The sequence below is a fragment of the Rhinolophus sinicus genome, chromosome 17 (assembly GCF_057876585.1).
Source record: "Rhinolophus sinicus isolate RSI-liver-muscle chromosome 17, RSI-T2T, whole genome shotgun sequence".
NCBI lineage: Eukaryota > Metazoa > Chordata > Mammalia > Chiroptera > Rhinolophidae > Rhinolophus > Rhinolophus sinicus.
The window spans coordinates 108,294,062-108,307,840 of record NC_142517.1 but is presented as its reverse complement, the minus strand read 5'-3'; the positions used below and the strand labels follow the sequence as shown (position 1 = coordinate 108,307,840).

The 13,779-nt window shown below is 36.5% G+C and overlaps 1 protein-coding gene across 3 annotated transcripts in view; it reads right to left on the bottom strand.

Annotated features, from left to right (window-relative positions):
* Positions 1-13,779, bottom strand: part of XRN1 (5'-3' exoribonuclease 1) — a 168,813-nt gene that overhangs the window by 123,825 nt on the left and 31,209 nt on the right. For all 3 annotated transcript variants that reach the window (XM_019753579.3, XM_019753581.3, XM_019753580.3), the window contains exons 7-12: positions 10,488-10,575; positions 10,236-10,404; positions 8,879-8,946; positions 8,418-8,555; positions 6,639-6,702; positions 6,342-6,447 (exon numbers count right to left, since the gene is read on the bottom strand). In XM_019753579.3, coding sequence (XP_019609138.3) covers positions 6,342-6,447; positions 6,639-6,702; positions 8,418-8,555; positions 8,879-8,946; positions 10,236-10,404; positions 10,488-10,575 — 633 coding nt within the window. The remainder of the gene's footprint in view (positions 1-6,341; positions 6,448-6,638; positions 6,703-8,417; positions 8,556-8,878; positions 8,947-10,235; positions 10,405-10,487; positions 10,576-13,779) is intronic.

The window sequence follows — 13,779 nt, the reverse complement described above, 5'->3', positions numbered from 1 at the left end:
ATACTCTCAAGATCCATCCATGTTGTCACAAATGTTCCTATATCATCTTTTCTTACTGCCGAATAGTATTTCATTGTGTATATATACCACAAATTCTTTATCCATTCATCTATCGAAGGACATTTTGGTTGTTTCCATGTCTTGGCCACCGTAAACAAGGCTGCAATGAACATTGGAGCACACGTGTCTTTATGTATAAATGTTTTCAGATTTTTTGGGTAGATACCCAGGAGAGGGATTGTTAGGTCATATAGTAATTCTATTCGTAATTTTTTGAGGAACCTCCACACTGCCTTCCATAACGGCTGCACCAGTCTGCATTCCCACCACCAGTGTATGAGGGTTCCTTTTTCTCCACAGCCTCTCCAACACTTGTTACTATTTGTCTTGCTGATGATAGCCATTCTGACTGGGGTGAGGTGATATCTCATTGTGGTTTTTATTTGCATTTCTGTGATATTCGTGATGTTGAGCATTTTTTCATATGTCTATTTGCCATTTGTATGTCCTCTTTGGAGAAATGTCTCTTCAGGTCCTCTGCCCATTTTTCAATTGGGTTGTTTGTTTTTTTGTTGTTGAGTTGCATGAGTTCCTTGTATATTTTGGATATTAGCCCATTAGCGGAGGCACTATTTGCAAAAATCTTCTCCCATTCAGTTGGTGGCCTCTTTATTTTGTCGATGGTTTCTTTTGCTGTGCAGAAGCTTTTAAGTTTCATATAGTCCCATTCGTTTATTTTAGCTTTTACTTCCATTGCCTTTGGAGTCAAATTCATAAAATGATCTTTCAACCCAAGGTCCATAAGTTTAGTACCTATGTTTTCTTCTATGCAGTTTATTGTGTCAGGTCTTACGCTTAAGTCTTTGACCCATTTTGAATTAATTTGTACATGGTGACAGATAGCAGTCCAGTTTCATTCTTTTGCACGTGGCTATCCAATTCTCCCAGCACCATTTATTGAAGCGGCTGTCTTTCCTCCATTGTATGTTTTTAGCTTCTTTGTCAAAAATTATCTGTCCATATTTATGTGGTTTTATTTCTGGGTTCTCAATTCTATTCCATTGGTCTATGTGTCTGTTTTTCTGCCAATACCATGCTGTTTTGATTATTGTAGCCCTGTAGTACAAGCTAAAGTCAGGGAGTGTGATACCTCCAGTATTGCTCTTTTTTCTTAAGATTGCTTTGGCTATTCGGGGTCTTTTGTGGTTCCAAACAAATCTGATGATTTTTTGTTCTATTTCTTTAAAAAATGCCATTGGGATTTTGATGGGGATTGCATTAAATCTGTATATTGCTTTGGGTAATATGGCCATTTTAACCATGTTGATTCTTCCAATCTATGAGCATGGAATGTCTTTCCATTTCATTGTGTCTTCTTCAATTTCTTTCAAAAATGTCTTATAGTTTTCAGCATATAGGTCCTTCACATCCTTGGTTAAGTTTATTCCTAGGTATGTTATTATTTCTGCTGCAATTGCAAAAGGAATTGTTTCCTGTATTTCTTTTTCTGAGATTTCATTGTTAGTATATAGGAATGCAATGTACTTTTATATGTTGATTTTGTAGCCACCAGCAACTTTACCATATTTGTTGATTGTTTCTAATAGCTTTAGTGTTTTCTACATATAGCATCATGTCATCTGCAAAGAGTGATAATTTAACTTCTTCATTCCCAATTTGGATGCCTTGTATTTCTTTCTCTTGCCTGATTGCTCTGGCAAAGACTTCCAACACTATGTTGAAAAGCGGAGGTGATAGGGGACAGCCCTGTCGTGTTCCTGAACGTAGAGCAAAGGGCTTCAGTTTTTCACCATTAATTATGAGGTTAATTATGAGGCTTGTCATATATGGCCTTTATTATGTTAAGGTATTTTCCTTCTATACCTATTTTATTAAGAGTTTTAATCATAAATGGATGTTGTATCTTGTCAAATGCTTTTTCTGCATCAGTTGATATAATCACATGAGTTTTGTCCTTTATTTATAAGATTATTTTTTTAAGGCCACTGTCTTTAGAGCATGATATCTGCTGATACCACACTCTGCCTCAATACGTTTTATTTAATCAATGAATAAGATAAATAATTATAATCAGAAAAACTCCAAAATATTATTTTTAAAAATTCCATCCTGTCAGATTAAAGGCTTGCCTTATAGTTTTCTTAAACCAATTATCAGAATATTTCAATGTGCTATGAATATTCATTCAGTAAGTCTACTATGCTTAAGGTTCTGGCCAATGAAGCTTTCTGTAAAGTGGCACTACCACTCCTCTAAGCAGTCAGGGTGCTTGGAGAGACAGGGAGGGATGGGATGTTCTTTATCTGGGAGGATGCCTGAGAGAATCACAGGAGGAAACCAGGATGATCTTAAAATCTGGTTATAGCAGCTTGAACACACTTTGAAAAGTGCTATATCCACCAACAATTTTCCTTCTAATTGCCTCTTTCTCAAAAACTGTTAAATCTTGACGGGGAGGGGGAGGAAAAGAGCCCTAGGCTAAAGCCAAAAGTGGCTATAAACCTTTTAGTGTCTATTACCAAAATTCAGGTAGAGATGCACTTATATATTCCAGACCAGACTGTCATCTTTCTGGAAGGCACACTTTTGAAAATTAAACGTTTTACTTTTTCATTTTAAAAGAAATAGCTCTGCATTATTGAAAATCTAGATAATGAAGGAAAGCACTTCTGTTACCTTATAGCAATCACTATTATATATTGGTATGTTTCTTTTCAGTCTTTTTTACTTGCCCAGGTTGGTTTTTTTAAATGAGAGTACACAATATATAAATATGATTTTGTTTAATGCTTTTAAAACTCGTACTTAATAAGTATCTTTCTAAGTTGTAATAGACTTTCTGTTAGTACAGGTTCAGCAGTTGTGCAGATTGTGGTGCATGCGGCAGACATGGTGACTTCGTGAGGAGGAGGCAGAGATGGTTTGATTTGTCAGTTTTTACTATTATAAAAAACTTTGGAATAAACATCCTTGTGTATAAGGACCTTCTGTGTTTGAGTTTATATTTTTAAGACAGATTAACAATTAGAATTATTGGGACAAAGGGATAAATATTTTAAAGGCTTTTGCATATGTGCTTTCCAAAATAATTTTACCAATTTACATTCCCACCAGTAATTAAGGAAGGAACGCTACCACTACCCTGGACCAACACCAAATATAATAACAATCGAAAAATATTTGCTTATTTTTTAGGCAAACAAATGGCATCTCATTTTCATACGGCTATATTTTAATATATGAAAGGAAGGGAAATAAAACAGAAGACTAGTTGCCTGTCAAATTAAGAATTTAGAGCCAACTGCTGGTACTATAGTTCTATATAACTGTAATCAATGAAATATAAAAAGTAAAGAATAAAGGAGCAAAAGCATACCTGTTTTAAATATTTTATTTCTCAAGTCTCAAAAGTCCTACATGCTAATGCCACCTGACAAAGCTTCAAATGAGCTAGTGAATTGTACTAGAATGCCTATACCTCTAGTTACTGGAGGTCAATATGAATATAGACCCTTCAGAAAGACTATATCTAGACTAAAAGACAGTCTGAGAGTATATAGAGCAATGTCTGAAAGCATGGGTCTATCCCTAGGCAGACTCTAGACAAGATCTAATACTTCACGTTTTATCATATTTTTTAAAAAAGAAATAAAAATAATTAGCATAGACAATACTAAGTAGGCTGCATACAATCAGGGTACATAGAATTTCATGAAACGCTTATTTTACTTACAGAGAAGCGCCTCATGTACTGGTTAAGAGCATAAGATCTAGAGCCAGAATGCCTGTGTTCAAATTCTGGCTCTGCCACTCACTATGTCACCGTGAGCCAATCACTCAAATCTCTCTATTCTTTAATTTCCTCTATTGTACAATAATAACAAATGTACTTATCTTAAAGAATTGTTGTGAGAATTAAATGAGTAAATATGTTTTAAATGCTTAGAATAGTGCTTGGCACTTGGTAAGCACTTTGTGTTTGTTAATTAAAATAAATAGAATACAAACATATATAATTCACACTGTCAGATGCAATTTAAAAGTGTGAAAGCCACAATTATAGAGATCCAGTTCTTAAGAAACTTTTGGACTAGCTATTAGCCTGGGGTTGAGACAGGTGGCTTTTGAGATTAAGTGTGATATGAGTTTTGGAAGAAGCAAAAAACTAACCATTTTTGGCAATATTACCCAAACCAATATACAGATTCAATGAAATTTACATCAAAATACCAACAGCATTTTTTAAAGAAAAATAATAAAAAATCATCAGATTTATATGGAATCACAAAAGATCCCGAATAGCCAAAGCAATCCTAAGAAAAAAAGATCAAGGCTGGAGATATCACACTCCCTGACTTCAATTTATACTACAAAGTGACAATAATCAAAACAGCATGGTATGGGCAGAAAAACAGACATACAGACCAAAGGAGTAGAACTAAAAACCCAGAAATAAACCCATATAAATACAGACAGATGGGGGTGGCTGGTTAGCTCAGTTGGTTAGAGGGTGGTGCTAGTAACACCAAGGTTAACAGTTCGATCTCCGCATGGGCCACTGTGAGCTGTGCCCTCCATAAAAAAAATATATATATCTATATTTATCTATATATATGTAGATAGATAGATAGATAGATATAGATATATCTATATATCTATAGCAATATATATAGATATATCTATATCTATGTATCTATGTATGTATATATCTATCTATCTATCTATATCTCAAATTTTTGACAAAGGAGCCAAAAAACATACAACAGAGAAAAGAGCCTCTTCAATAAAGGGTGTTGGAAAAATTGGAAAGCCACGTGCATAAGAATGAAACTAGACTCCTGTCACCGTGTACCAAAATTGACTCAAAATGCATTAAAGATCTAAACATAAGACCTGAAACAATAAACTGCATAGAAGTAGAAGAAAATATAAGTTCTAAACTTATGGACCTTGGGTTCAAAGAGGATTTTATGAATTTGACCTCAAAGGCAAGGAAAGTAAAAGCTAAAATAAATGAATGGGACTATATTAAACTAAAAGGCACAGCAAAAGAAACCATCGACAAAACAAAGAAGCAACCTACCAAATGAGAGATTTTTGAAAACAATGCCACCGATAAGGGGCTAATAATATTCAAAATATATAAGGAACTCGTACAACTCAACAACAACAAAAAAACAATCCAATTAAAAAATGGGCAGAGAACATGAACAGAAACTTCCCCCAAAAAGACATACAGACGACCAACAGATACATGAAAAAATGCTAAACTTCACTAGCTAGTAGGAAAATGCAAATCAAAACCACAATGAAATACCATCTCACACCTGTTAGAATGGCTATCATCAACAAGACAAGTAAAAACATAAAGACAAGTATAGGACAGGTTGTAGAGAAAAAGGAACTTTTATACACTGCTGGAGGGAATGTAAATTGGTACAGCCGCTATGGAGAAACAGTATGGAGGTTCCTGAACAAAAAATTACGAATAGAATTACCATATGATCTAGCAATCCCTCTTCTGAGTATCTACCAAAAAAATCTGCAAATATTTATCTATAAAGATATATGTACCCCTGTGTTCAATGCAGGATTACTCACAGTGACCAAGACATGGAAACAACCAAAGAAAGTGTCCTTCAATAGATGACCGGATAAAGAAGATGTGGTATATATACACAATGGAATGCTATTCTGCCACAAGAAAAGATGAAATATTGCCATTTGCAACAACATGGATGGATTTTGAGATTATCATGATAAGCGAAATAAGTCAGAAAGAAAAAGTAGAGAACCATATGATTTCACTGATATGTGGTATATAAACCGAAAACAACAAAAGAACAAGACAAACAAAGAAACAAAAATGCATAGACACAGACAACAGTTTAAACGGTTCAGAGGCTACCAGAGGGTAAGGGGGTGGGGGAGAGTAGAAGAAGGGAAGGGGATCAAATACATGGTAATGGAAGGAGAACTGACTCTGGGTGGTAAGCACACAATGTGATATATAGTTGGTATATTGTAGAAATGTACACTTGAAACCTATATAATGTTACTAACCAATGGCACTCCAATAAATTTAATTTGAAAAAAGCTAACTATGTTCTATTTGGCAATTTTTATCATGGGAATTGAAAATATGTCAGCTAATATTGACTTCTCTAAAACCAGGATAGTTCAAAGATCTAGAATAATTTATGAAACCAAAAAAAATCCTTTTTTCCCACCACCTTAACTATCAAAATTATGCTATTTTATGAAAACTGCAAAATCGAATTTTTTTCTACTTTAAAGTATAAGCATTGGCAAAAACATACTCAGACACTACGTCAACTCCCATCTTCGTCATGTAATATGTTCTCTTATATTGTCTAAACTCGGTTTCAAATAGGTCATCATCTTCAGTTTCATCTTCTAAATTGTCTAGAAAAATGAAATCAGAAAGACAGTGGCTGACAATTATGAATATTCTGTTTTTCCACCTAAAGCTTTAATAAATACATATCAAAGCAGATGCTTATAAGCTATCATAGAAATATGTTCCATCCAATGTTATTGAATTAGAACTATTCTACCCAAAAAACACCATATTAAAATACATAGTTTGTACTCACCCTTAGAAGTTACCACTTGTACATTTTTATCTAATGCAGTCCAATATATGGAGTTTTCCTGGCTCTATAAAAATTACAAATCAATATAAAATTAATGGCAAGATACATTTCAAAGTAAGACATTTAATGGAGATGTTAAAAATACCAAAAATAAGTGAATGATCCTTAAGTGACACACTGTAAAAGTTTACTTTAAAAATAATCCTCAAATATGCGTAAACGTCTTTGGTTTTATATCACTTTTTTTCTAAAGCTATAAATCTTTATATATAGAACTTAATATTCAGGCGTCTCAAAAACAGGTAATAAGTAATTCTCATCAATATAAAAGCGAATTATATTTAATTATATACCTGTTCCAAGAAACAACACTTCAAGAATATTTCATTTACTTAAAGAAAAGGACACAATCAACATCAATTCCTTTTGTAATGATCTGTATTGAATTCTGGGCTGCTGTTAGCATATTTGTTTATGATGGAATCCAATGATTACAAATATTACGTATTTTCTGTAACTCTGGACCCCATCATTCCTATGACTCTGCTATCTACTCTCCACTTCTAAATTGTTCTTCCATGTAACTCATTTCCTCTTCTATAGGTCTTCGATTTCATCCATCCTTCCTACTGCCCATGATGTTCTCCCTTGTGATTTCATCTTCTCTCCTCTGTTTTCAGCCTAGTGACTCTCATGAGTTCTTCCCACTGCTTTACCCCCATCACTTCCTTTTCATCATCCAAACTAGGGCCTCTGCCAACTTCCTGTGTCTGGGCTATTCGTCCAGCTCCTCTGATTTACCAGTGTCTCTCATGTTAACCATATATGCCTGGAAGGCTGGTGAAGCTTAAAGACTGAGCTGAGGTGGGCAGAGCCAGGAATTACTGAAATGTAAGTTCTGTGAGTACAGGTTCCCAAAAAGTTGCAGAGGTTGTTTTCTTAAAAGTGGAATGCTGATTGCTGCTAAGTTCCACTGAGAAAAAGCTAAGCAATTAAAATGAGCTTACTAGAGAAAATCAAGATAGTCGCCCTTCCTGGAGTAAGAGTCCTAAATAGAACCAGTACAGGAAACTCATGGATTTCATCAGAATCCAATAATTACAGATAAGCTGAAGAAAATTTCAGAAGAGGTTAACTTTCCAAGGTAACACACATAAGACATTCTTTAGAGTTTATTAGAGATGTTTTTACAGGGTACTAGCATATTCTAACTGATTCTATTATTCATTTATTGAGCTCTTAACATTTACTAGATATGATGCTATTAATCACTCTTAACCTGGCTTATCATTGCTATATATGTGTGTGTGTGTGTGTGTATATATATATATACACGGTTTTATATACAAATATATAAACATACATATATATGGTTTTATAAACAACTTATTTCTAGAGAAAAATCACTGATCTTTTTCTAGTTAATGTCTCATAACATTAAATGCTATAAATATTCATATTATTAAAAGATAACTAATTTCCTGGACTCATATTTAGAAATGTTTTCTACGCTTATTAAAAGAATGGAAGAGCAAAAACACCACAATGTTCTTCTTCAGGGTAAAAATAAGAAATTGATTGTTAAAGATTAGATTTAAATGATAGGCTCTAATAGAGAAAAAGAAACCAAAACAACTTTTTAAATGTCCATAGAGAAGAAGAAGAAATGAAAATGAAATGAGGCAGCCACAAAATCATAAGAAAGAAAATGAGAAACGGGAATATAAGTTTTGTCTTTACAGCTAAAAAAAATGAAAGGACACCTAAAAAAATGGATACCTTTGATTTTTTCTTTTCCCTGTAGTTCTTGGCCTCTTCTGCTGCAACACCTGCTGCTTCATTGAGGTACTTGTTACCAACTTTGCTTTCAAACCACTTTAGGTCCACAAAAACTTCACTGAAGTGCTCCCGATCAAACTGTACAGAAAAGTTTAAATTCATTTAAAAATAATTTAAGTATGTCTAGAAGAACACAAACCAAACTTTTAACAGGGACTACTTCTGGGGCACAGGAAGTCAGTCAGAGAATGTAACTCTTTTTAGGCATATGGGAACCTCATCTACTACTCTGAAAATTAAAAATAAAAAGCAAATAAAAATAAAAATTTAGGTGAAGTTATTTATACAGAATGACCAATAGGATTAGAATTACAAAAAACTTTCTTCTGGTATTATTTAATTGGTTACTGACCATTTATAGCTACTCTGGGACAGGAAAACACAAACTTTTGGTTACTTACATTTGATAACTTCACAAGGTATTTCTCAAATCGAGGTAAGTTGAGATGCCCACTTTCATTAATATAACCTAAAAGAACAAAATCTCCATTTGTACTAAAAGCTGACATTATTTTTTCTAAACAATTCTACAAAATTCTTTTTATAAAATGTTGAAGGCCGACCAGTGGCTCAGGTGGTTGGAGCGCTGAGCTCCTAATGCCGCCGAGGTCGCCTGTTCGAATCCCACATGGGCCAGTGAGCTGCGTCCTCTACAACTAAGATTGTGAACAATGGTTCTCCCTAGAGCTGGGCTGCTGAGAGCAGCCAGAGATTGGCGTGAGCTGCTGTGCTGCCAGGAGCGGCTGGTGGCCAGCATGAGCGGCCGTGGGCTGCTGTGTGCTGCCATGGGCTATTGTGTGACGTGTGAGCAGCCGGTGGCCAGAGTGCGTGGCCAGCAGCCGGCATGAGTGGCTGGCAGTCAGCAAGAGTGGCCGGCAATCTGCGAGAGCTGCCGTGAGCTACTGTGAGCAGCCAACCAACGACCGGTAACCAACTGCCTCAGCCGGCAGGAGCGCAAGGCTCATAATACCAGCATGGGCCAGGGAGCTGTGTCCTACACAACGAAACTGAGAAACAACGGCTTGAACCGGAGTTGGGGGGTTGGGGGGTGGGAGGCGGAAGAAGCGGGGGGAAAAAAAGTTGAATGTTGACATTCTACTAATCAAAGAAAAACACTCAGTGTTGGACTATATAACTGGCCCTAGTTTCTATGAACTTGATCTTACTATAACATACAATAAGTAAAAACTGAAGCAAAATATAAGAAACTCCAGGTTCACATAATAATAATAATCCTCCCACATTTCCAACATCTGGTAACAATTAATTAAATTAAATATGTTCTAGAATCTATTAGGATCATTCCTTTGATATGTTACCTTGAAAAGAAAAGGACTAATATCCTCCTACTCTGTTGTGTTACTGAGCATCACCACTGTTTGTCAATTTCCTATTTTAATTGAAAAAAATTTCCTTCATATCAAATACTATAATAACTACCCATTCAGAAAAATTAACTTTCTATGCTTAAATATGAAAGGAGCTAAATGAAACTAACAACTTCTACTGACTTTTTTAAACAATTAAAGGCAAAGATTATTTAGCTGTCAGTAAATGAGACTGTATAACTCTGGTCATTTTCTTTGCTTGTGAATTATTGAAAACTAACCTCAGAGCTTCTGCCTTAGTCCAAAAGAAGCCACCAGTTTTTTCCTACTTTAGTTGTGCATTCAATAATCTAATAAACTGAGTGCCATTTTTAGAGTTAGTTGACTGATAAGTTAAAGTAGCCTCAAATGAATATTAAACTCTTCTTACCCCCAAGTTCTGGCAGGATGGTAATATATGTTCCATAAAGAAGAGGCAGTGCATCATGGTTAATGTGTAAATGAGGTAGATGAGGGATAAAATCATTGCCAACAAGAAATCCCATCAAAATCCAATCATCTATTATCCTTTCAATATCATATTTAAATGTGATCTTGTCCTGCAGTAAAATGGAGGAAAAAGTCAAGGCCTATGGAAATTTCTGCATATACATCTTTGGTCCACAGCCGTATTAATACTCACTTTTAATACTGAAAACTCATAGTCGATATACTCTCTCATTAAAGATAAGTGTAGGAGGTGAAATGTGGTTTCTTCTGGTGCACATACCCTGTAATTAGTCAGATGATCAACACAGAGTTAATTATATTTTTATGGTTTAAGTTTAAAACTGTAGCAAAGCTTAAAATAAAACTTATCATTAGGAAATAATTAATTCTTGTAATCAAGGCATGTAATTTATATGAAAGCTGCAGGGTAATATAAAAATAAAAATATAACTGCAATTATAATTCACATATCATAAATTTAAAAATAATTGGTTTCCATCATGCTTTCTGTGGAAGGATTCTCAGAAGTAAAAAACCCTGAGTAATACATGACAGATATAAGAAACCAGTGGGATCTGGCCCAATTTAAGGTTGTCCACCAGCAGAAAGCATAGCGATAACTGAGTCTACACTTTTATATCTACTGCAGTATAGTCCAAGATTTCAACGCGGAGGTACTATCACTAATTCCTCTTATCTTTCCCTGGCATGGTAGAGGGATCTATATTTCTGGCTGTTAGCCTGTACTCCAAGTTTAACTACAAGTAAGAATGTAAGCTAACAATAGCATATTCAAAGGATTATACAACATGAGCAAGTGGGATTTATCCCAGGAATGCAAGGATGGTTCAACATAAGGAAAAAAAAATTGGTGTAATACACCAAATTAGTAAATAAAGGAAAAAACATCACACAATTATTTAGCAGGAAAAGCATGTTAAAATTCAACACCGTTTCATGATAAAAACATTGAGCAAAGTAGGAATAGAGGGGATCTCCTTAATATGATAAAGGAAATTTATCAAACACCCTGAGCAAACATCATACTCAATGGTGAAAGAATGAAAGCTTTCTAAGATTGTGAACAAGACAAGGATGCCCACTGTCACTTCAACTATTCAACATTATACCAGAAGTCCTAACCAGGGCACTTAAACAAGATGACAAATAAAAAGCATCTAAATTGCGCTTCCAGTCAGGATGGTGGAGTAGGTAAACACTGTAATTGCCTCCTCTAATAACTGCATTAAAATCACAACTAAACTACAGAACAACCATTGTCGAGAATCACCTGAAGTGCAGCTAAACAGAAGTCCTACAACTAAGGATATAAAGAAGAAGCCACCTCGAGACTGGTTAGAGGGGCAGAGACCCGGAATGGGTTGGTCCCACACTCATATGTGGCAAGTGAGAATAGGGAGAGATAACTTGGCTGCTGAGGTCCTGTCTAAGAAGTGAAGGGTCTTAGCCCCAGACCAGGTTCTCCAGCCCAGGGTTCCAGTGCCAGGAAGAGAAGTCCCTAGAACTTCTGGCTGCGAAAACCAGTGAAGATTGTGGCTGAGTGAGACGGAGGGCTGCAGGAACCTCAGGTGGTCCTCTTAAAGTATGGAATTACTTGCTGGTGGGCTCACTCACTCTGTGCTGCAGCAGTGGAAAAAGAGCTCAAAAGGCACCTGGGTCATACAGGGAGAAAATGAATAGTCTGGCTTCAGAGTGAGGGCTGGAGGAACAGCTTTCTCCCAGACAGAAATGCTGGCAGAGGCCATTGTTCCTTTGTTGAGCCCTCTCAGCACCCAGTCTGCACATGCAAGTGGGCACCGTGTCTGAGTCTCCATTTACTTAACTATCCCCACTTCACCCTGCCCTAATGATTCCGAGACCCCACCCCACCCCACCCAACTTGCTGGCTCACCTGCAAACCACTTCCTGTGGCTTTTCCATACAAACGGCCTGTCTTGGGTCATGCTGTGGTCTTTCCTAAAATCTCTCAAAGATTCACAAAACCCAAACAAGCAGCATCTGGCCTTTGGTGTGCCCCTTACCTCTTGCTCAGCAGCTCCAAGCCTAGAACTAGCAGCAGCTGCCCTAATTTCACTGCTTAGCCTCTCCCAAGCACCTCTAAGCCCAGCACAAGTGGCAACCATCTGCAGATCACTTTGTAGCTCATACCAAGTGGCCTGGGGTGGGGCACAAGCAGTAGCTGACCTTAGCCTGCACCAGAGCACCTCCCAAGAGGCCCCAGAACCAGTGGCCAATTTCAGACCACACCAGAGCTCCACCCAACCACCTCTATAAACAACACACCCACAGGCAGACAAAACAGGCACCAGAGCCTGCTAAAGTGAATCCAGATCTTTAGGTCAGTCCCTGCACAACAGCTCCTCCACTGTAGTCAAAGTCAGTCCTCACAACCAATCAGCCTGACGGTCAATCCCTCCCATTAACATGCAAACAGCAACCACGGCTCAATTACAACAGGAAGACATACATGACCCACACAACAGACAAACCTGGAGCACCTGGCTCAGGTGATGAGGGAGACCGTGCCACTGGGCCTCAGGACACTAACAACATAAAGTAACAACATAAAGTCACTCTACTAAGACTGGAAGACTTAGCAGCCCTACTTACTACATAGAAACAAACACAGGGAGGCAGCCAAAATGGGGAGACAAATAAACATGTCTCAAATGAAAGAACAGAACAAAGCTCCAGAAAATGAACTAAAAACAAAATGGAGACAAGCAATCTCCTGGATGCAGAGTTCCAAATACTGGTTATAAAGATGCTCAATGATCTCAGGGAGAACTTCAACAAAGACATAGGAAACATAAAAATGGAGATAGAAAACATAAAAAAGAATCAGTCAGAAATAAAGACTAGAATAACTGAAATGAAGAATACATTAGAGGGAATCAACAGTAGATCAGAAGATGCAGAGGACTGAATCAGTGATTTAGGAGATAAGGTAGTAAACATCCAAACAGAACAACAAAAAGAAAAGAGAATCCAAAAAAAATTAGAGTAGTTTAAGGGGCATCTGGGACAACATCAAGTATACCAACATTCACATAATAGCCGTACCAGTACGAGAAGAGAGAGAGAACAAGAGATTGAGAAACTATTTGAAGAAATAATGACAGAAAACTTCCCTACCCTGGTGAAGGAAATAGACATACAAGTCCAGGAAGCAAGAGAGTCCAAACAAGATGAACTCAAAGAGGTCCACACCAAGATATGTTATAATTAAAATACCAAAGCTTAAAGACAAAGAGAATCTTAAAAGCAGCAAGAGAAAAGCAGTTAATTACCTACAAGGGAGCTCCCATAAGACTATAAGCTGATTTCTCAACAGAAACTTTGCAGGCCAGAAGGGATTGGCATGAAATATTCAGAGTGGATAAGTGATGACCTACAACCAAGACTACTCTACCCAGCAAAGCTATCGTTTAGAATTAAAAGACAGATAAAGAGCTTCTCAGATA